Genomic DNA, 24,501 nt, shown 5'->3' on the forward strand with positions numbered 1-24,501 from the left:
AGCCTGTAGTTGTAAAATCACCCATATATTTTTAAGACCTTAAACTATTGTAACCACAAGTTATGCCCCTAAAAAGCAACTTCTCGTTTTGAAAACGGCCTATCTGGCATCGATATGGGTCAGAAACCTTTATTAGAGTGTACAAAATGTATTGTAAAGTATAAATAGGATTTATTTGGTCATAAAGACAGTCTCGCCCAAAACTTAGGTGATAGGAAAAACTTGTATGTCACGGAGTGAACTGTACCGTTGGGTTTATTTAAGTGATAATGCCCTCGAAGCAGGTGTTTGGACGATATATTAGCACGGTTGTTCATCTCGGGCCGGCAAACCATGCCAATATATCCGCCAAACAACGGCTTCGAGGGCATTATCACTTTTATACAACGGGTTTCTAACATTTTCAAATAATGATTTACATATTTTCAAAATGTTTTTTATTTTGGTTAATTTATTCATGCTATTTCATCCTTCCACAAGATATCGTCCCGACACAAATCTAGGGTTGCTACCCAAGCTGGCTGGTCGTTCGTTCTATCGGTTCGGTTGCCAGAGATGCGACCCAGTCGCTCAGTCTTTGTGTTCTGTATCTATGGACGCAACCCAGTCGTTCGTTTTAAATGTTCCGTTGCCAGTTCTTATCCCTTGCTTGCTCGCTAGCCAATTACGGCTAACTTACGGTCACGTCAAACATTGCAGCCAGAATAACAACAGTAGCTGAATTTGCTTTTGTTTAAGCTGTTTTCTAGTGACAGTTATTTGGAAACATCCATAACAATGAGCTAATGAGGCGCGATTTCAGCCATGGGTGGGCCTGGGAGGGCATATGACCCCCCAAGGGGAACCAGGCCCTGCCAATCAGAATGAGTTTTTCCCCACAAAAGGGCTTTATTACATACAGAAATACTCCTCAGTTTAATTAACTATTCAGGTGGTTGGTTTCAGACGATCCCGTAGGTGAAGATGCTGGATGTGGAGGTCCTGGGCTGGTGTGGTTACACGTGGTCTGCAGTTGTGAGGCCAGTTGAACATACTGCCAAATTCTCTAAAACTATGTTGGAGGTGACTTATGGTAAAGAAATTAACATGAAATTCTCTGGAAACAGCTCTGGTGGACATTCCTGCAGTCAGCATGCCAATTCCATGTGACATTGTGTTGTGTGACAAAACTGTACATCTTTCTGGCCTTTTATTGTCCCCAGCACAAGGTGCACCTGTGTATTGATCATGCTGTTTAATCCACTTCTTGATAAACCACACCTGGCAAAGGAGAAATGCTCACTAACAAGGATGTAAACTAATTTGTGCAGAAAATTTGCCAAAAATACACTTTTTGTGCACATTAAACATTTCTGGGATCTTTTATTTCAGTTCATGAAACATGGGACCAACACTTTATATGTTTCATTTATATTTTTGTTCAGTTTAGAAAGAAACACACCTGTCTATATAAGGTCCCACAGTTGACAGCGCATGTAAGACCAGAAACTATACCATGAACTCCAAAGAACTGACCACAGATCTCTGAGATAGAATTGTGATGGGGCATATATCTGGGGAAGGGGATAAAACAATTTATAGACTGTTGAAGGGTTTGAAGAACACAGTGGTCTCCATCCTTGGGAAATTCAAAAAATATGGAACTACCCAGACTGGCTAGAGCTGGTCGTCAGACCAAACTGAGCAACCAGGCAAGAAGGACCTTGGTCAGGGAGGTGACAAAGAACCCAATGACCACACTGACAGAACTACAGAGTTCCTTGGCTGAGATGGGAGAACCTGCCAGAAGGACAACAATCTCTACAGCACTTCACAAATCTGACATTTATGGAAGAGTGGCCAGACGGAAGCCACTCCTGAGAAAAACGCACGACAGCACGCCTGGAGTTTGCAAAAAGGCACGTGAAAGACTCCAAGAGCAAAAGACTAAAGATTCAGGGGTTCTATGAGACAACAATGTAACTCTTTGGCCTGAATGCAAAGTGCTATATCTGGAGAAAAGCAGGCACAGCTCATAACCCGTCTAATCCCATCCCTACTGTGAAGCATGGTGGTAGCAGCATCATACTACTGTATGTGGATGCTTTTCAGCGACAGGGACTGGTAGACTGGTAAGGATAGAGGGAACAATGAATGGAGCCAAATACAGGCAAATCCTTGATGAGAACCTGCTTCAGAGTGCAAACAACTTTAGAATGGGGTGAATATTTTAATTAAAACAGGACAATGGCTCCAAGCATACAACCAAATCAACACTGGAATGGTTTTAGAACAAGAATGTGAAAGTCCTTAAGTGGCCCAGACAAAGCCCAGACCTGAATCCCAATGAACATTTGTGGAAAGACTTGAAGTTTGCTGTTCTCCGCTGCTACACATCTAATTTAACAGAGCTTGAGAAAATCTGCAAGGGAGAATGGGAGAAATCGCTAAATCCTGATGTGCAAAGCTGTTACAGACATGTGCAAGTAATCCCCACCAAAGGTCCTTCTACAAAGTATTGACTCGGTTTTAAATACTTATGCAAATTAGATTTCCATATTTCATTCAGAATAAATGTGAAAACATTAATAAACATGTTTGCACTTTTTCATTATGGGATATTGTGTGTAGATGGGTAAGTGGAAAAACAATTTAATCCATTTTGAATTCAGAGTGTAACACAACAAAATATGGAATAAATAAAGGGGTATGAATACTTGTACAGGCACTGTACATGGGACAATATTTTCAATTTCAATAGCTCCAAATTTCAATGACTTAAAAACTTCTAACCAACTATAAATTGTGTATACAGATATTGAAACCATTTACTGAGACAACTAAAAGATGTGCAACATGAAAATATTGTCCCATTATATTGTGTAATTTATTTCATTCTGTGATCATTTAAATAATAAATTTTGCATTTCTTTCAGTATTATACTGACAACAGAACAATAGTGCTTATTGAGAGGAACATGATCCAGAATGTCATCTCCTCAAACTCACATGCACCCATGTATACAGTACATACACACCTTATAACCACAATTAAACTGATAGAATTTAACCAGAGAAAGGGAATGTATCATGCTGATTTTATTATGTGCATTGATTAAAGCCTAAACAGCAAATATCCGATGGACTACACTAGTCACTACTACTAACCTATCCTTTTTCCATAGACGTGGAGAGGGGAAATCAAGAGGTAAAGTCTTGAGGCTCAGTCTCATCATTCTCCCCTGGTTCATTGCTCCTTGCAGTGAGGACTTTGGCAGCACACTCTGCCCTCTTAGTGAAGGGACGGCCTGGCTGGCCCAATGTCTGACGTGGGCGCTGCTTGCTGTGTGAGATGCGGCTGTGTCCCATACTCTGGGCAGTGGCACCATCTGGTCTCTGGCCAACCATTGCTTGCTGTCCCCTGTGCAGATCACAGGATGCCACCAGAGGCTTCCCTATGTCCAGCTGTTTGCTCTCTTGCAGCCGCAGCTTCCTGTCCATGTGGGTATAGTGTAGGTCCACCTTTATCACTAAGGATCCCTTTACAACAGGGAGAGAGAAAAAACATAATACAGATTGAATTTATACATTTCTAGACATATAATTGCAAATATTAAATATGGGGTCCCAGACATAGTAAACCTACCTGAAGCTTTTGAAGGCCACAAAGTCTGAGGCTACAGTCAGGGTTTTCAGCAACCAAGTTATTTAGCAACAGAGAGTCCATTTCACCTGACCTCCCAGGACTAGAGAATATATCCTCCATTGCCTAAACACAGAAGTCAGGAATAAGATACATCAGGCAACTACAGCAAAAACTGTTGTTATTTTACAAAGTGCATAACAAGTGGCAGACTAGTGGATTAAGTAGGGAGAACATAATGGATTAAACCTCTAGGTGTCAGTATGCTCCTAGGAATTATTACTTCACAGAAGCAGAAACCTGATAAACTGTTGTGCCAAAATGTCCTGCTCTTGTTTCTCACTTCAGCCATTTCTAATAGCAAGGTTGTCATGAAAGTTGAGAGCGCATAAGGCAGACTATGAAAACTATGAAAATAACTGTGCTGTTCATAAGATACAGTGCATTCGGAAAGTATTCAGACCCCTTGACTTTTTCCACACTTTGTTATGTTACAGCCTAAAATTAATTACACTAAAATTAATTAAACATTTTTTCCCCCTCATCAATCTACACACAATACCGCATAATGACAAAGCGAAAACAAGTTTTTAGACATTTTTGCAAATGTATTAAACATAAAAAACATAAATACCTTATTTACATGAGTATAAAGACCCATTGATTGCTATGAAACTCGAAATTGAGCTCAGGTGCAATGTTTCTACAACTAGATTGGAGTCCCCTGTGGTAAATTCAATTGATTGGACATGATTTGGAAAGGCACACAACTGTCTTTATAAGGTCCCACAGTTGACAGTGCATGTCAGAGTAAAAACTAAGCCATGAGGTCGAAGTAATTGTTCATAAAACTCCGATACAGGATTGTGTCAAGGCACAGATCTGGGGAAGGGTACCAAAAAATTACAGCAGCATTGAAGGTCTCCAAGAACACAGTGGCCTCCATCATTCTTAAATGGAAGAAGTTTGGAACCACCAAGACTTCATAGAACTAGCCGTCCAGCCAAACTGAGCAATCGGGGGAGAAGGGCCTTGGTCAGGGAGGTGACCAAGAATCTGATGGTCACTGACAGAGCTCCAGAGTTCCTCTGTAGAGATGGGAGAACCTTCCAAAAGGACAACCATCTCTGCAGCACTCCACCAATCAGGCCGTTATGGTAGTGGCCAGGCAGAAGCCACTTCTAGGTAAAAGGCACATGACAGCCTGCCTGGAGGCACCTATAGGACTCTCAGACCATGAGAAACAAGATTCTCTGGTCTGATGAAACCAAGATTGAACTCTTTGGCCTGAATGCCAAGTGTCACATCTAGAGGAAACCTGGCACCATCCGTATGGTGAAGCATGGTGGTGGCAGCCTCGTGCTGTGGGGATGTTTTTCAGCAGCAGGGACTGGGAGACTAGTCAGGATCGAGGGAAAGTTGAACGAGCAAAGTACAGAGAGATCCTTGATGAAAACCTGCTCCAGAGTGCTCAGGACCTCAGACTGGGGCGAAGGTTCACCTTGCAACGGGACAACGATCCTAAGCACACAGCCAAGACAACGCAGGAGTGGCTTCGGGACAAGTCTCTGAATGTCCTTGAGTGTCCCAGACAGAGCCAAGACTTGAACCCGATTGAACATCTCTGGAGAGACCTTAAAATAGCTGTGCAGCAACACTCCCCATCCAACCTGACAGAGCTTGAGAGGATCTGCAGAGAAGAATGGAAGAAACTCCTCAAATACAGGTGTGCCAAGCTTGTAGCGTCATACCCAAGATGACTCAAGGCTGTAATCGCTGCCAAAGGTGCTTCAACAAAGTACTGAGTAAAGGGTCTTATGTAAATGTTATATTTTATTCAATCTTTTTTATACATTTGTCATTATGTGGTATTGTGTGTAGATTGATGAGGGGAAAAAAAACTATTGAATCCATTTTAGAATAAGACTGTAATATAACAAAATCTGGAAAAGTCAAGGGGTCTGAATACTTTCTGAATGCTCTGTATGCCTCAACGGAGGCTCCTCAGAGGAGGAAGGGGAGGGCCATCCTCCTCAGTGAATGTAATAAAATAAAAATAGTGAAACATTAAAAAACATATCCTTTTTAGATAAAACTATACTTAATATAAATATGTCACCAAATAATTGATTTAACTTTGGGACTGGGGGGCAGTATTGAGTAGCTTGGATAATAAGGTGCCCAGAGTAAACTGCCTGCTACTCAGGCCCAAAAGCTAGAATATGCGTATAATTAATAGATTTGGATAGAAAACACTCTGACGTTTCTAGAATTGTTTGAATGATGTCTGTGAGTATAACAGAACTCAAAACCCTGAGAATAAATCCAACCAGGAAGTGGGAAATCTGAGGTTTGTAGTTTTTCAAGTCATTGCCTATCGAATATACAGTGTCTATGGGGTCATATTGCACTTCCCAAGGCTTCCACTAGATGCCAACAGTCTTTAGAACCTTGTTTGAGGCTTCTACTGTGAAGGAGGAGAGAATGAGAGCTGCTTCAACCAGGTGTCTGGCAGAGTGCCATGAGCTCAGTCTCGCGCATGCCCGTGAGAGTTAGCTGCGTTCCATTGCATTTCTAAAGACAAAGGAATTCTCTGGTTGAAACATTATTGAAGATTTATGATGAAAACATCCTAAAGATTGATTCTATATAGCGTTTGACATGTTTCTACGAACTGTAATATGACTTTGTCTGACCTTTCACCTGGACTTGCCCGCGCCTCCCGAGTTTGGATTTGTGTACTAAACGCGCGAACAAAAAGGAGGTATTTGGACATAAATTATGGACTTTATCGAACAAAACAAACATTTATTGTGGAACTGGGATTCCTGGGAGTGCGTTCTAATGAAGATCATCAAAGGTAAGTGAATATTTATAATGCTATTTCTGACTTTTGTGACACCTCTCCTTCTTTGGAAAATGGCTGATTGTTTTTCTGTGACTTGGCGCTTACCAAACAATCACAAGGTGTGCTTTCGCCGTAAAGCATTTTTTAAATCTGACACAGTGTAACGATTGTCGTAATATTCTTCCTCCTCCTCGGACGAGGAGAGGAGAGAGGGATCGGAAGACCAGAATGCAGCGGGTTGTGAATACATAATGATTTATTAGACAAACGACGAAACACGAAAACAAACACTTGGAAGGATTTACAAAATAACAAAACAACGTAGACTGACCTGAACGTAAGAACTTACATGTAACACGAAGAACGCACGAACAGGGAAAAACAGACTACACAAAAACCGAACGAACAAACATACCGAAACAGTCCCGTGTGGCGCAACATACACAGACACGGAAGACAACCACCCACAACAAACAATGTGAAACAACCTACTTTAATATGACTCTCAATTAGAGGAAACGCCAAACACCTGCCTCTAATTGAGAGCCATACCAGGCAACCCATTAACCCAACATAGAAAACACATAACATAGACTACCCACCCAAAACTCACGCCCTGACCAATTAAACACATACCACACAACAGAAAACAGGTCAGGAACGTGACAGAACCCCCCCCTCAAGGTGCGAACTCCGGGCGCACCCCTAAAACTCAAGGGGAGGGTCTGGGTGGGCATCTGTCCGCGGTGGCGGCTCCGGCGGTGGACGAGAACACAACTCCACCACTGTCTTTGTCCCTCTCCTTCGCGTCCTTTGAGTGGCGACCCTCGCCCCCGACCATGGTCCAGGAACCTTCACTAAGGCCCCTCCTACATAGAGGAGACAGCTCAGGACAGAGAGGTAGCTCAGGACAGAGAGGTAGCTCAGGACAGAGAGGTAGCTCAGGACAGAGAGGTAGCTCAGGACAGAGAGGTAGCTCAGGACAGAGAGGTAGCTCAGGACAGAGAGGTAGCTTAGGACAGAGGGACAACTCTGTACTAATGGCAGCTCCGGACTGGGTGGCAGCTCCGGACTGGGTGGCAGCTCCGGACTGAGTGGCAGCACATGACTGAGTGGCAGCACATGACTGAGTAGCAGCTCATGACTGGAGGGCAGCTCATGACTGAAGGGCAGCTCATGACTGTAGGGCAGCTCATGACTGTAGGGCAGCTCATGACTGGAGGGCAGCTCATGACTGGAGGGCAGCTCATGACTGTAGGACAGCTCATGACTGTAGGGCACCTCATGACTGTAGGGCAGCTCATGACTGTAGGCCACCTCATGACTGGCTGGCGGCTCTGGCAGCTCCTGACTGGCTGGCGGCTCTGGCAGCTCCTGACTGGCTGGCGGCTCTGGCAGCTCCTGACTGGCTGGCGGCTCTGGCAGCTCCTGACTGGCTGGCGGCTCTGGCAGCTCCTGACTGGCTGGCGGCTCTGGCAGCTCCTGACTGGCTGGCGGCTCTGGCAGCTCCTGACTGGCTGGCGGCTCTGGCAGCTCCTGACTGGCTGGCGGCTCTGGCAGCTCCTGACTGGCTGGCGGCTCTGGCAGCTCCTGACTGGCTGGCGGCTCTGGCAGCTCCTGACTGGCTGGCGGCTCTGGCAGCTCCTGACTGGCTGGCGGCTCTGGCAGCTCCTGACTGGCTGGCGGCTCTGGCAGCTCCTGACTGGCTGGCGGCTCTGGCAGCTCCTGACTGGATGGCGGCACTGGCAGCTTCTGACTGGATGGCGGCTCTGGCAGCTTCTGACTGGATGGCGGCTCTGGCAGCTTCTGACTGGATGGCGGCTCTGGCGGCTCCTGACTGGCTGGCGGCTCTGGCGGCTCCTGACTGACGGACGGCTCTAGCGGCTCCTGACTGACGGGCGGCTCTAGCGGCTCCTGACTGACGGGCGGCTCTAGCGCCTCCTGACTGACGGGCGGCTCTAATGGCTCGTGGCAGACGGGCGGCTCTAATGGCTCGTGGCAGACGGATGGCTCAGAAGGCGCTGGGCAGACGGATGGCTCAGAAGGCGCTGGGCAGACGGATGGCTCAGAAGGCGCTGGGCAGACGGATGGCTCAGAAGGCGCTGGGCAGACGGATGGCTCAGAAGGCGCTGGGCAGACGGATGGCTCAGAAGGCGCTGGGCAGACGGATGGCTCAGAAGGCGCTGGGCAGACGGATGGCTCAGAAGGCGCTGGGCAGACGGATGGCTCAGAAGGCGCTGGGCAGACGGATGGCTCAGAAGGCGCTGGGCAGACGGATGGCTCAGAAGGCGCTGGGCAGACGGATGGCTCAGAAGGCGCTGGGCAGACGGATGGCTCAGAAGGCGCTGGGCAGACGGATGGCTCAGAAGGCGCTGGGCAGACTGATGGCTCAGACGGCGCTGGGCAGACAGATGGCTCAGACGGCGCTGGGCAGACAGATGGCTCAGACGGCGCTGGGCAGACAGATGGCTCAGACGGCGCTGGGCAGACAGATGTCTCAGACGGCGCTGGGCAGACAGATGACTCTGACCTGCTGAGGCGCACAGTAGGCCTGGTGCGTGGTGCCGGAACTGGTGGTACCGGACTGGAGACACGCACCTCAAGGCTAGTGCGGGGAGCAGGAACAGGGCACACTGGACTCTCGATGCGCACTATAGGACTGGTGCGTGGTACCGGAACTGGAGGTACCGGGCTGAGGGCACGCACCTCAGGGCGAGTGCGGGGAGAAGGAACAGTGCGTACAGGGCTCTGGAGACGCACAGGAGGCTTGATGCGTGGTGCCGAAACTGGAGGCACTGAGTTTGAGACACGCACCACAGGGAGAGTGCGTGGAGGAGGAACAGGACTCTGGAGACGCACTGGAAGCCTGGTGCGTGGTGTAGGCACTGGTGGTACTGAGCTGGGGCGGGAAGGTGGCGCCGGATATACCGGACCGTGTAGGCGTACTGGCTCCCTTGAGCACTGAGCCTGCCCAACCTTACCTGGTTGTATGCTCCCCGTTGCCTGACCAGTGCGGGGAGGTGGAATAACCCGCACCGGGCTATGTAGGCGAACCGGGGACACCATGCGTCAGGCTGGTGCCATGTAAGCCGGCCCAAGGAGACGTACTGGTGGCCAGATATGTAGAGCCGGCTTCATGGCACTTGGCTCAATGCTCATTCTAGCCCTACCAGTGCGGGGAGGTGGAATAACCCGCACCGGGCTATGCACACGTACAGGAGACACCGTGCGCTCTACTGCGTAACACGGTGTCTGCCCGTACTCCCGCTCTCCACGGTTAGCCTGGGAAGTGGGCGCAGGTCTCCTACCTGCCCTAGACCCACTACCTCTTAGCCTCCCCCCCAAGAAATTTTTGGGTTGTACTTGCGGGCTTTTCGGGCTTCCGTGCTAGACGCGTCCCCTCATAACGCCGGTTCCTCTCTCCGGTTTCCTCCGCTCTCCGAGCTGCCTCCAGCTGTTCCCATGGGCGGCGATTCACTTCCACTTTAGCCCATGGTCCTTTTCCTTCCATGATTTCCTCCCAAGACCAGAAATGCTGCTTCGTGCGCTGTCCGTTAACCCGCTGCTTGATCCGGGTTTGGTGGGTGGTTCTGTAACGATTGTCGTAATATTCTTCCTCCTCCTCGGACGAGGAGAGGAGAGAGGGATCGGAAGACCAGAATGCAGCGGGTTGTGAATACATAATGATTTATTAGACAAACGACGAAACACGAAAACAAACACTTGGAAGGATTTACAAAATAACAAAACAACGTAGACTGACCTGAACGTAAGAACTTACATGTAACACGAAGAACGCACGAACAGGGAAAAACAGACTACACAAAAACCGAACGAACAAACATACCGAAACAGTCCCATGTGGCGCAACATACACAGACACGGAAGACAACCACCCACAACAAACAATGTGAAACAACCTACCTTAATATGACTCTCAATTAGAGGAAACGCCAAACACCTGCCTCTAATTGAGAGCCATACCAGGCAACCCATTAACCCAACATAGAAAACACATAACATAGACTACCCACCCAAAACTCACGCCCTGACCAATTAAACACATACCACACAACAGAAAAAAGGTCAGGAACGTGACACACAGCGGTTGCATTAAAGAGAAGTTTATCTATATTTACATGAATAACACTTGTATCTTTTATCAATGTTTATGATGAGTATTTCTGTAATTTGATGTGGCTCTCTGCACTTTCACCGGATGTTTGTTTGAGACAATGCATTTCTGACCATAACACACCAATTTCAAATTAGGTTTTTGGACATAAAGATTAACTTTATTGAACAAAAGACACATTTATTGTGTAAGATGAAGTCCTATGAGTGCCATCTGATGAAGACCATCAAAGGTTAGTAATTAATTTAATCGCTATTTCTGACTTTTGTGAGGGCTCTCCTTGGCTGGAAAATGGCTTTATGGTTCTCTGTGACTAGGTGCTGACCTAACATAATCATTTGGTGTGCATTCGCTGTAAAGCCCTTTTGAAATCGAACACTGTGGCTGGATTTACAAGAAGTTTATCTTTAAAATAGTGTAAAATACTTGTATGTTTGAGGAATTTGAATTATGGGATTTCTGTTGTTTTGAATTTGGCGCCCTGCAATTTCACTGGCTGTTGTAGAGGTGGGACGCTAGCAGTAATTATTACGTCCTCCAACCTATCAGAACTCTTGCTGCATGAACTGGCATGTTGTCTACCCAATCAAAGGATCCGAGAATGAATCCATTTTTTTATTTTATTTTTATTTTTTTTATTTCACCTTTATTTAACCAGGTAGGCTAGTTGAGAACAAGTTCTCATTTGCAACTGCGACCTGGCCAAGATAAAGCATAGCAGTGTGAACAGACAACAACACAGAGTTACACATGGAGTAAACAATAGACAAGTCAATAACATGGTAGAAAAAAGAGAATCTATATACAATGTGTGCAAAAGGCATGAGGTAGGCAATAAATCGAATAATTACAATTTAGCAGATTAACACTGGAGTGATAAATCATCAGATGATCATGTGCAAGAAGAGATACTGGTGTGCAAAAGAGCAGAAAAGTAAATAAATAAAAGCAGTATTTGGGGGTGAGGTAGGTAAATTGGGTGGGTAGTTTACAGATGGACTATGTACAGCTGCAGCGATCGGTTAGCTGCTCGGATAGCAGATTTTTAAAGTTGTTGAGGGAGATAAAAGTCGCCAACTTCAGAGATTTTTGCAATTCGTTCCAGTCGCAGGCAGCAGAGAACTGGAAGGAAAGGCGTCCAAATGAGGTTTTGGCTTTAGGGATGATCAGTGAGATACACCTGCTGGAGCGCGTGCTACGGGTGGGTGTAGCCATCGTGACCAGTGAACTGAGATAATGCGGCACTTTGCCTAGCATAGCCTTGTAGATGACCTGGAGCCAGTGGGTCTGACGACGAACATGTAGCGAGGGCCAGCCGACTAGGGCATACAGGTCGCAGTGGTGGGTCGTATAAGGTGCTTTAGTAACAAAACGGATGGCACTGTGATAAACTGCATCCAGTTTGCTGAGTAGAGTATTGGAAGCTATTTTGTAGATGACATCGCCGAAGTCGAGGATCGGTAGGATAGTCAGTTTTACTAGGGTAAGTTTGGCGGCGTGAGTGAAGGATGCTTTGTTCCGGAATAGAAAGCCGACTCTAGATTTGATTTTGGATTGGAGATGTTTGATATGAGTCTGGAAGGAGAGTTTGCAGTCTAGCCAGATACCTAGGTACTTATAGATGTCCACATATTCTAGGTCGGAACCGTCCAGGGTGGTGATGCTAGTCGGGCGTGCGGGTGCAGGCAGCGAACGGTTGAAAAGCATGCATTTGGTTTTACTAGCGTTTAAGAGCAGTTGGAGGCCACGGAAGGAGTGTTGTATGGCATTAAAGCTCGTTTGGAGGTTAGATAGCACAGTGTCCAGGGAAGGGCCGGAAGTATACAGAATGGTGTCGTCTGCGTAGAGGTGGATCAGGGAATCGCCCGCAGCAAGAGCAACATCATTGATGTATACAGAGAAAAGAGTCGGCCCGAGAATTGAACCCTGTGGTACCCCCATAGAGACTGCCAGAGGACCGGACAACATGCCCTCCGATTTGACACACTGAACTCTGTCTGCAAAGTAGTTGGTGAACCAGGCAAGGCAGTCATTAGAAAAACCGAGGCTATTGAGTCTGCCGATAAGAATATGGTGATTGACAGAGTCGAAAGCCTTGGCCAGGTCGATGAAGACGGCTGCACAGTAATGTCTTTTATCGATGGCGGTTATGATATCGTTTAGTACCTTGAGCGTGGCTGAGGTGCACCCGTGACCGGCTCGGAAACCGGATTGCACAGCGGAGAAGGTACGGTGGGATTCGAGATGGTCAGTGATCTGTTTGTTGACTTGGCTTTCGAAGACCTTAGCTAGGCAGGGCAGGATGGATATAGGTCTGTAACAGTTTGGGTCCAGGGTGTCTCCCCCTTTGAAGAGGGGGATGACAGCGGCAGCTTTCCAATCCTTGGGGATCTCAGATGATACGAAGGAGAGGTTGAACAGGCTGGTAATAGGGGGTGCGACAATGGCAGCGGACAGTTTCAGAAATAGGGGGCCCAGATTGTCAAGCCCAGCTGATTTGTATGGGTCCAGGTTTTCCAGCTCTTTCAGAACATCTGCTATCTGGATATGGGTAAAGGAGAAGCTGGGGAGGCTTGGGCGAGTAGCAGCGGGGGGGGGCGGGGCTGTTGGCCAAGGTTGGAGTCGCCAGGTGGAAGGCAGGTGGAAGGAGTCGCCAGGTGGAAGGAGTCGCCAGGTGGAATTTAGGGTTGTACCTGGTGGGTTCCTTGATGATTTGTGTGAGATTGAGGGCATCAAGCTTAGATTGTAGGACTGCCGGGGTGTTAAGCATATCCCAGTTTAGGTCACCTAACAGAACAAACTCTGAAGCTAGATGGGGAGCGATCAATTCACAGATGGTGTCCAGGGCACAGCTGGGAGCTGAGGGGGGTCGGTAGCAGGCGGCAACAGTGAGAGACTTATTTCTGGAGAGATTAATTTTTTTAATTAGAAGTTCGAACTGTTTGGGCATAGACTTGGAAAGTATGACAGAATTTTGCAGGCTATCTGGAGGTCATTTTGCAGGGCTCTGGCAATGCACCTCCTTGCACAAAGGCGGAGGTAGCGGTCCTGCTGCTGGGTTGTTGCCCTCCTACGGCCTCCTCCACGTCTCCTGATGTACTGGCCTGTCTCCTGGTATCGCCTCCATGCTCTGGACACTACGCTGACAGACACAGCAAACCTTTTTGCCACAGCTCACATTGATGTGCCATCCTGGATGAGCTGCACTACCTGAGCCACTTGTGTGGGTTGTAGACTCCGTCTCATGCTACCACTAGAGTGAGAGCACCGCCAGCATTCAAAAGTGGCCAAAACATCAGCCAGGAAGCATAGGAACTGAGAAGTGGTCTGTGGTCACCACCTGCAGAATCACTCCTTTTTTGGGGGTGTCTTGCTAATTGCCTATAATTTCCACCTTTTGTCTATTCTATTTGCACAAAAGCATGTGAAATTTATTGTCAATCAGTGTTGCTTCCTAAGTGGACAGTTTGATTTCACAGAAGTGTGATTGACTTGGAGTTACATTGTGTTGTTTAAGTGTTCCCTTTATTTTTTTGAGCAGTGTATAAAACATTGTTTTATGAGCAATACATTTTCAAAATTATAAAGAGTAATGCCATGTCAGGATCAGATAAATATCTATACAACAGTTTTAGCATTGAGATGTGAATTTACAAATTACGGACTCCTCTTTAAATCTGCGTATTCCTCCAAAGCTTAGCTGTCCTGAGTCTGCACAACTCTGCCAGGACCTAGGATCAAGAGAGATACTTAAGTGTTTTAGTACTATATCTCTTGACACAATGATGAAAATAATCATGGCCTCTAAACCTTCAAGCTGCATACTGGATCCTATCCCAACTAAACTACTGAAAGAGCTGCTTCATGTGCTTGGCCCTCCTATGTTGAACATAATAAACGGCTCTCTATCCACCGGATGTGTACCAAACTCACTAAAAGTGGCAGTAATAAAGCCTCTCTTGAAAAAGCCAAACCTTGACCCAGAAAATATAAAAAACTATCGGCCTATATCGAATCTTCCATTCCTCTCAAAAAATTTAGAAAAAGCTTTTGCACAGCAACTCACTGCCTTCCTGAAGACAAACAATGTATACAAAATGCTTCAGTCTGGTTTTAGACCCCATCATAGCACTGAGACTGCACTTGTGAAGGTGGTAAATGACCTTTTAATGGCGTCAGACCGAGGCTCTGCATCTGTCCTCGTGCTACTAGACCTTAGTGCTGCCTTTGATACCATCGATCACCACATTCTTTTGGAGAGAATGGAAACCCAAATTGGTCTACACGGACAAGTTCTGGCCTGGTTTAGATCTTATCTGTCGGAAAGATATCAGTTTGTCTCTGTGAATGGTTTGTCTTCTGACAAATCAACTGTACATTTCGGTGTTCCTCAAGGTTCCGTTTTAGGACCACTATTGTTTTCACTATATATTTTACCTCTTGGGGATGTCATTCGAAAACATGATGTTAACTTTCACTGCTATGCGGATGACACACAGCTGTACATTTCAATGAAACATGGTGAAGCCCCAAAATTGCCCTCGCTAGAAGCCTGTGTTTCAGACATAAGGAAGTGGATGGCTGAAAACTTTCTTCTTTTAAACTCGGACAAAACAGAGATGCTTGTTCTAGGTGCCAAGAAACAAAGAGATCTTCTGTTAAATCTGACAATTCATCTTGATGGTTGTAAAGTCGTCTCAAATAAAACTGTGAAGGACCTCGGCGTTACTCTGGACCCCGATCTCTCTTTTGACGAACATATCAAGACTGTTTCAAGGACAGCTTTTTCCCATCTACGTAACATTGCAAAAATCTGAAATTTTCTGTCCAAAAATAATGCAGAAAAATTCATCCATGCTTTTGTCACTTCTAGGTTAGACTACTGCAATGCTCTACTTTCCGGCTACCCGGATAAAGCACTAAATAAACTTCAGTTAGTGCTAAATACGGCTGCTAGAATCCTGACTAGAACCAAGAAATTTGATCATATTACTCCAGTGCTAGCTTCCCTACACTGGCTTCCTGTTAAGGCAAGAGCTGATTTCAAAGTTTTACTGTTAACCTATAAAGCGTTACATGGGCTTGCTCCTACCTATCTTTCCGAGTTGGTCCTGCCGTACATACCTACACGTACGCTACGGTCACAAGACGTAGGCCTCCTAATTGTCCCTAGAATTTCTAAGCAAACAGCTGGAGGCAGGGCTTTCTCCTATAGATCTCCATTTTTATGGAATAGTCTGCCTACCCATGTGAGAGACGCAGACTCGGTCTCAACCTTTAAGTCTTTACTGAAGACTTATCTCTTCAGTAGGTCATATGATTGAGTGTAGTCTGGCCCAGGAGTGTGAAGGTAAGCGGAAAGGCTCTGGAGCAACGAACCGCCCTTGCTGTCTCTGCCTGGCCGGTTCCCCTCTCTCCACTGGGATTCTCTGCCTCTAACCCTATTACAGGGGCTGAGTCACTGGCTTACTGGTGCTCTTTCATGCCGTCCCTAGGAGGGGTGCGTCACTTGAGTGGGTTGAGTTACTGACGTGATCTTCCTGTCTGGGTTGGCGCCCCCCCTTGGTTTGTGCTGTGGTGGAGATCTTTGTAGGCTATACTCGGCCTTGTCTCAGGATGGTAAGTTGGTGGTTGAAGATACCCCTCTAGTGGTGTGGGGGCTGTGCTTTGGCAAAGTGGGTGGGGTTATATCCTTCCTGTTTGGCCCTGTCCGGGGGTATCATCGGATGGGGCCACAGTGTCTCCTGACCCCTCCTGTCTCAGCCTCCAGTATTTATGCTGCAATAGTTTATGTGTCGGGGGGCTAGGGTCAGTTGGTTATATCTGGATTACTTCTCCTGTCTTATCCGGTGTCCTATGTGAATTTAAGTATGCTCTCTCTAATTCTCTCCTTCTCTCTCTCGGAGGACCTGAGCCCTAGGACCATGCGTCAGGACTACCGGGCATGATGACTCCTTGCTGTCCCCAATCCACCTGGCCTTGCTGCTGTTCCAGTTTCAACTGTTCTGCCTGCGGCTATGGAACCCTGACCTGTCCACCGGACATGCTACCTGTCCCAGACCTGCTGTTTTCAACTCTCTAGAGACCGCAGGAGCGGTAGAGATACTCTTAATGATCGGCTATGAAAAGCCAACTGACATTTACTCCTGATTATTATTTGACCATGCTGGTCATTTATGAACATTTGAACATCTTGGCCATGTTCTGTTATAATCTCCACCCGGCACAGCCAGAAGAGGACTGGCCACCCCTCATAGCCTGGTTCCTCTCTAGGTTTCTTCCTAGGTTTTGGCCTTTCTAGGGAGTTTTTCCTAGCCGCCGTGCTTCTACACCTACATTGCTTGCTGTTTGGGGTTTTAGGCTGGGTTTCTGTACAGCACTTCGAGATATTAGCTGATGTACGAAGGGATATATAAAATAAACTTGATTTGACCACAACAGGAAATAGTTCATACACCTTGTGCAGAACCCACTCTTAGAACCTTCTAAAGTTTAGCACCTAAACACATTTTCCTAACCTTTGGTTTTCAGTTTTGTTGTCAGGGTTACATATATTTCTCAGGTCTCACAAGGAGTTAAAAAGTAATTTTAATCAAATATTTATGTGTAGTATCATGTGAAGTCATGCAACTAAATCAAACTGCTTATTAATAAGGGCTGTTTGTACACCATGTCCTGCCCTCTAGGTAGTGTGGCAGGTAGCGGTAAGTAAGAGTGAAAATGTCACTCACAGGTGTGCTCCTCAGAGCGATAGTGCAGTCCTGGGCTCTGGGTCCAGTGGTTTTCACTGTGCCAAAAGCAACCATGACGTTGGAGAACAAGGCAGAGAAGCTGACCTCCACCTCAACTCCACAGGTGAAAATAAGCAACTTCTGACGTGGTAGCTCTGTGTAGGAGGACATCACATAGAAAGACAGTTTTAAGATACAAATTCTACGCAACAAAGCATCTCTGGAATGCAGACTAGATACATGTGATAAGAAAGTTAGGCAGCCATGTTAAGAAATGCTGCTTTTAAAGGTCGTCATCTTGTCCTTGAAGAAGTTTATAGTAGCAGATACTATTTCTTCCCATTTAATCTGAGCCAGAAATGTATATATGGGGATTCTGAAGAACTTCAGTGACGACAAAATTCTATTTGAAGAAAGAATACAAGATAAGTACGTTTTTATGTGATGGGGAAGACAAAAGTATATTCCCTTATGTTATACATACTGGTACACTGTGAGTGAAATAAGCTGAAGGCTGACTTTAAATATACAAACAAGTTCGCTTTCTGCTATCACCACAAATAAACAGTAAAATCTTGAATGGTGGTGTGATGGTCATTACTCATGCTAAACCACACTGTTTGTACATGATAACAGCCACAACCATGTCACATAACAACACTGAAAAAGAGTGCTTTTTCCTCTTTCTTGTTAAGACTAGCTTAGGGCAAGAAACTAACTTAGCAGTTACACGATTTCAAAGAAAAAGATACACCATGGCTAAAACATCTGAAATAAAAACAGCACTTGACATACACACAGTCATTTATCAATAGTGTCTTTGGATTTCAATTGTGAAAAATGGGGTAAAGATCATGTCTGTATTGGGGATATTTTGGTGTGTTAAAGCTTACCGTTGGCCTGTCTCCAGCAGGCGTCTCTCATGTGTAGTTCTCCAGTGTGGCCGGTGGTCCTGATCGGATCTGTGAGGGAGCGAGGCTCCTTTAGCGTGTGTTTGATTTCCACCGCCTGCTTGCCTGTGACGAAAGGGTCTCTGCCCAGATCTGAGGAACAGGTTAAAGGTTAGCCTATGCAACCGAGGTAACAGCTGTTCTTAAGGAGGATTTAATGGTAGGACTGAAATGAAAATAATAATACTATTTGACTGATGTAAAGGCTCCTAAATTATAAACATGTGCATGATAAGAGTGAACTTACAGAAATGTTTAGGCAAAAGGCATGTATGTAAAAGGCATTGCTGGCCAGATCAGAAACTGATACACTGAAATCATATTCAGGTGTCTGGATACAGGCTTACTCTTAGCCTTGCAGAGGATTTGGCATCAGTACATATTTTAAGCAAGCTGTCTGTCACGCCCTGGCCATAGAGAGGCTTTTATTCTCTATTTTGGTTAGGCCAGGGTGTGACTAGGGTGGGCATTCTAGTTTCTTTATTTCTATGTGTTCTGTTTCTATGTTTTGGCCGGGTATGGTTCTCAATCAGGGACAGCTGTCTATCGTTGTCTCTGATTGGGAATCATACTTAGGCAGCCTGTTTTTCCACCTTAGTTGTGGGTAGTTGTCTGTGTTAGTGGCCTGCATAGCCCTAGTCAGCTTCACGTTCGTTTTTGGTATTTCTTGTTTTGTTGGCGACATTTATAACATTAAAAGAAATGTACGTTCACCACGCTGCACCTTGGTCCTGTCATTTCCGTGACGTCATTCGTGACACTGTCTTCGCCATGTTTCTATTAGAGTTGAGTGGACAGCAGTTCAACATCAACTATTTTTCCATTTATAAATAAGTCTAAGACAAGAAGGACATAGATCATAATTCCTCAAATGAGTTTCTGGGAACGCTGTGTTTATTGTTCATAAAATGGTCTCATGATCTGATTGTGATGTGATCTGTCACTTCAGTGACAAGGATACAATTGTAACACTTTCAGAAATGTATTTCAGCTGTAACCCTGAAATAAAACCTATTGTGAGTAGCGGTGCAACTCATCTGAGAAATCTTAACATACAGCAAATATCTCTAATCTAAGCCGTGAGGTTCTGTGCCAAGGTTCGACTGTTACAGCCACACACATTCATCAGTCAACCTATACAGTACTGTGCCACCACCCCCTTTGATGGGCTGTGTTAAGCTATGCAGGATCACTGTCACTGGATCTGAGTGACCACAGGAGAGCAGTGTAGGGAGGTACACACACACACACACACACGCACACACACGGCAGAGCAGCTGTCTTTAACTCTACCCCTCTCAGGTTTCCTGCTGTGCTATGGCCAACAGTGTGAATTTCTAGAGAATGAGGTCACATGCTAATGCAGCTCTGTCGCACAAAGTCATGTTACCAGAGAGACCCATCAAACAAACAAACAAGCACCCAGTGGGGAAAGCATGCTTACCCCTCCAAGCTCCGCCCACTGCTACCTGCTGCAGGGTAAACACCAGGTGGAGTAGCCAGTGACGGATAAACATTTAGATGTCAACATGTCTGTACTCCAACAAGTAGACAACAACACGTTGTCTGACCCCGTTTACAGACACTGCTGTACATCTCGTATAGAGGAGCAATGGAGCCAAAAGCCACACTTCTGCTCTTATTAGCAGGGAATTTAGTATTTCTTGCATAATATCTTGTCATTTTTGTCAAAAGTAATTTTCCTATTTATCAAAAGAAACCCTGGGGTTTTCAATGTGAGTCATGGATTGGTGTTAATAGTATGTCAAAACATCCATCCTGAAATGTCAGTCACACAGACTGCAGAATGTGGCCACTAGAGGGAAGTACTAAAAGCAAAGCCACCGTCATACATCAATATACAGTATATATATATTTTTATATCAATCATATATTTTTTTATATAAATTATTCACATTTTTGATATCGATAACTGAATTATTGATATAAAAACTATATTTTAAAGACCTTCATGGGGGTGGTATTACATTTTCATGCTCCAACATACAGTGCCTATTGAAAGTATACACACCCCTTGCACAGTCTTGACATTTGCTGCCTTAAAATTTTATTTGATATTTTTCCTACTGATGTATACAACCTACACCACATTTTATTTTTTTATTTTTTTACCCCTTTTTCTCCCCAATTTTGTGGTATCCAATTGGTAGTTACAGTCTTGTCCCATCGCTGCAACTCCCGTACGGAGTAATAAGATTCTACCAGCTTTACGCAACACTTAGGGCAACATATATCTATTGTTTTTGTCAAAATTGCTCAAGGAATTGCTTGGGAATCATTGATGGACAGCAATACTCAATGTTTATGTTATCACTGATTTTCGCGCAGATTTAGGTGAAGATTGAGACTACTAAACCATTCAGGAACACTCAACACTTCATGGAAAGCCATTGTGGTGTGTCTTTGGCATTAGAATTTATGTAATTGTTCCACTGAAAAATAAAACTGTCGCCGGGTTAGGTTTTCAGAAGACTATGGCGGGTTTTCCTCTAACTTTTTACCTGTTCCTTTGATATTTATTTTGATCCTAACATACTCCCCAGTCCCTGCCAGTAACAAGCATACCCATAACATGCTGCTGTCACCACAATACTCATCTTCTTCAAAATGATTCACACATTAACTATGGGGTGTGAAGACATACAGTTTGTAATCAAGACATTTTCTTTTTGTCTTTTTTATTTTCTATCATTTTCTATTACTTTAGAAATGGAAAATAATTGAATAAATGTTTAGATACAATTTAAATACAGGTTTAAGTCTTAATTGTGCTAAATATATGCTAATATTCATATATTTTTTATATCAATAATTGTATTTTTGATATCAGTAATGTCATTTTCAATAACAATAATTCAGATTTTCAATATCAAAACTTCCAATTTTTTATATCAATAACTCCCCATAGGATTCAGGGGTGAGTTTTTTATATCAATAATTGAATTTTCTTATATAATGAATAAAAAAAATAAAAAAATAAAAAAATTGAATAATCGATATCAATAATTCCAATTATCACTATAATAATAATAATTCAGTAATTTGAGTGTTTTATATTTAAAATTATGAGCAATATCAACAAATAAAATGTATATCTACAAATAAAATATATATCAATAATTAAATGTTTTATATAAATAATTTGAATGATTGATTTTTTTTTTTTTTATCAAAATGGGTTTCTCCAATGAATCAAATGGGTAATTATTGATATAAAAAATGTAATTATGAATATGATTTTTATTATTATTATTGATATCAGCAATTCATTTTTGTATATAAACATTTTAAATAATTGATATAGAAAATTCCATTATTGATATAAAAAAATACAAATATTAATATTTAAAAAATGCAATGAATATATGTTAAAATGGCTTCCACAAGAGCAAGGCCTATCATACAAGAACACTGACCCTCAGACACCAGCTCTAGGATGTGGGTGACTTTCTCTGGCTGCAGGATGTGCTTGTTCAGATATTTAGTGAAGATTCCGGTGCTCTTCCCTCCGTCCTGTACCTCATAAGCCTCTGCATTTTCACATCTGTTAATTAAGGCATGTCATTTAGATTTCAGGCCATGAATGAACACTCATAAATCAATTGTTGTTACATAGAGTAAAAATACATACGTGGCATATCCATACACTGTGTTTCCCATTGGTACCAAGGGCCTGATTTCAGAAGCTATGCAATCTTGGTTGTACCTGAAAATAAAAATATGCAACTTAACACCTGTTTTAGCAGTGGTGGAAAAAGTAATAAATTGTCATACTTGAGTAAAAGTATAGATATCTTAATTGAAAGTTACTCAAGTAAAAGTAACCCAGTAAAATACTACTTGAGCAAAAGTCAAAGAATTTGGTTATATATATACAGTGGGGCAAAAAAGTATTTAGTCAGCCACCAATTGTGCAAGTTCTCCCACTTAAAAAGATGAGAGAGGCCTGTAATTTATCACAGGTACACTTCAACTATGACAGACAAAATGAGAAAAAAAATCCAGAAAATCACATTGTAGGATTTTTAATGAATTTATTTGCAAATTATGGTGGAAAATAAGTATTTGGTCAATAATAAAAGTTTATCTCAATACTTTGTTATATACCCTTTGTTGGCAATGACAGAGGTCAAACGTTTTCTGTAAGTCTTCATAAGTTTTTCACACACTGTTGCTGGTATTTTGGCCCATTTCTGTCACGTCTGCTCCCGCTCTTCCCCTCCCCCTGGCGCTTGAGGGCGCCAGAATGCCTTGCATCACTCACTCCTGCCATCCATCACGTACACCTGCCTTTCCTCGTCACGCGCATCAGCGTTATTGGACTCACCTGGACTCTCTTATCACCTGTTCATTTCCTCCCCTATATGTGTCAGTTCCCCAGCTCTGTTCCCCGCTTCTGCAGTGATTGTTTTTCTGTTTGCTAAGCTGTTTATGTCTCGTTCCATATTAAATGTTACTCCCCGTACCTGCTTCGTCTCTCCAGCGTCATCCTTGTGATAGATCGTGACAATTTCTCCATGCAGATCTCCTCTAGAGCAGTGATGTTTTGGGGCTGTTGCTGGGCAACACGGACTTTCAACTCCCTCCAAAGATTTTCTATGGGGTTGAGATCTGGAGACTGGCTAGGTCACTCCAGGACCTTGAAATGCTTCTTACGAAGCCACTCCTTCGTTCCTCGGGCGGTGTGTTTGAAAGACCCAGCCACGTTTCATCTTCAATGCCCTTGCTGATGGAAGGAGTGTTTCACTCAAAATCTCACGATACATGGCCCCATTCATTCTTTCCTTTACACGGATCAGTCGTCCTGGTCCCTTTGCAGAAAAACAGCCCCAAAGCATGATGTTTCCACCCCCATGCTTCACAGTAGGTATGGTGTTCTTTGGATGCAACTCAGCATTCTTTGTCCTCCAAACACGACGAGTTGAGTTTTTACCAAAAAGTTATATTTTGGTTTCATCTGACCATATGACATTCTCCCAATCTTCTTCTGGATCATCCAAATGCTCTCTAGCAAACTTCAGACGGGCCTGGACATGTACTGGCTTAAGCAGGGGGACACGTCTGGCACTGCAGGATTTGAGTCCCTGGCGGCGTAGTGTGTTACTGATGGTAGGCTTTGTTACTTTGGTCCCAGCTCTCTGCAGGTCATTCACTAGGTCCCCCCGTGTGGTTCTGGGATTTTTGCTCACCGTTCTTGTGATCATTTTGACCCCACGGGGTGAGATCTTGCGTGGAGCCCCAGATCGAGGGAGATTATCAGTGGTCTTGTATGTCTTCCATTTCCTAATAATTGCTCCCACAGTTGATTTCTTCAAACCAAGCTGCTTACCTATTGCAGATTCAGTCTTCCCAGCCTGGTGCAGGTCTACAATTTTGTTTCTGGTGTCCTTTGACAGCTCTTTGGTCTTGGCCATAGTGGAGTTTGGAGTGTGACTGTTTGAGGTTGTGGACAGGTGTCTTTTATACTGATAACAAGTTCAAACAGGTGCCATTAATACAGGTAACGAGTGGAGGACAGAGGAGCCTCTTAAAGAAGTTACAGGTCTGTGAGAGCCAGAAATCTTGCTTGTTTGTAGGTGACCAAATACTTATTTTCCACCATAATTTGCAAATTAATTAATTAAAAATCCTACAATGTGATTTTCAGGATTTTTTTTCTCATTTTGTCTGTCATAGTTGAAGGTACCTATGATGAAAATTACAGGCCTCTCTCATATTTTTAAGTGAGAGAACTTGCACAATTGGTGGCTGACTAAATACTTTGTTGCCCCACTGTACTTAAGTATCAAAAGTAAAGTAAAATTATTCCAAATTCCTTCTATTAAGCAAAGCAGGTGGCACCATTTATTGTTATTTTTGTATTTATGGATATCCAGGGGCACACTCCAAAACTCAGATATCATTTACAAAAGATGCATTTGTGTTTCATGAGTCCGCCAGATCAAAAGGGATGACGGTGTTTTCTTGATAGTGCGTGAATTGGACAAATTTCCTGTCCTGCTAAGCATTCAAAATGTAACAAGTACTTTTGGGTGTCAGGTAAAATGTATGAAGTAAAAAGTACATTATTTTCTTTAGGAATGTAGTGAAGTAAAATTGATCTGCTCATCATGCTTGCTTATGTTTGTGTTAGCCTTATTTGTCTTCTGATGTGTTATTTTTTCTTTCAATCAATGGAATTGTAGACTTCTTAA

The 24,501-nt window shown here is 44.2% G+C and overlaps 1 protein-coding gene across 3 annotated transcripts in view; it reads right to left on the reverse strand.

Annotated features, from left to right (window-relative positions):
* Positions 1 to 1,342: 1,342 nt before the first annotated feature.
* The window catches only part of LOC129867043 (mucosa-associated lymphoid tissue lymphoma translocation protein 1-like), a 36,676-nt gene continuing 13,517 nt past the window's right edge, over positions 1,343 to 24,501 (reverse strand). For 2 of the 3 annotated variants that reach the window (XM_055940154.1, XM_055940153.1), the window contains 6 exons: positions 21,939 to 22,013; positions 21,724 to 21,851; positions 18,230 to 18,379; positions 17,337 to 17,491; positions 3,626 to 3,748; positions 1,343 to 3,519 (listed from right to left, as the gene is read on the reverse strand). In XM_055940154.1, the coding sequence (XP_055796129.1) occupies positions 3,181 to 3,519; positions 3,626 to 3,748; positions 17,337 to 17,491; positions 18,230 to 18,379; positions 21,724 to 21,851; positions 21,939 to 22,013 (970 nt within the window). In that variant the 3' untranslated portion in view covers positions 1,343 to 3,180. The remainder of the gene's footprint in view (positions 3,520 to 3,625; positions 3,749 to 17,336; positions 17,492 to 18,229; positions 18,380 to 21,723; positions 21,852 to 21,938; positions 22,014 to 24,501) is intronic. The other variant, XM_055940155.1, reaches the window with a different exon arrangement.

The sequence above is a fragment of the Salvelinus fontinalis genome, chromosome 12 (genome assembly GCF_029448725.1).
Source record: "Salvelinus fontinalis isolate EN_2023a chromosome 12, ASM2944872v1, whole genome shotgun sequence".
NCBI lineage: Eukaryota > Metazoa > Chordata > Actinopteri > Salmoniformes > Salmonidae > Salvelinus > Salvelinus fontinalis.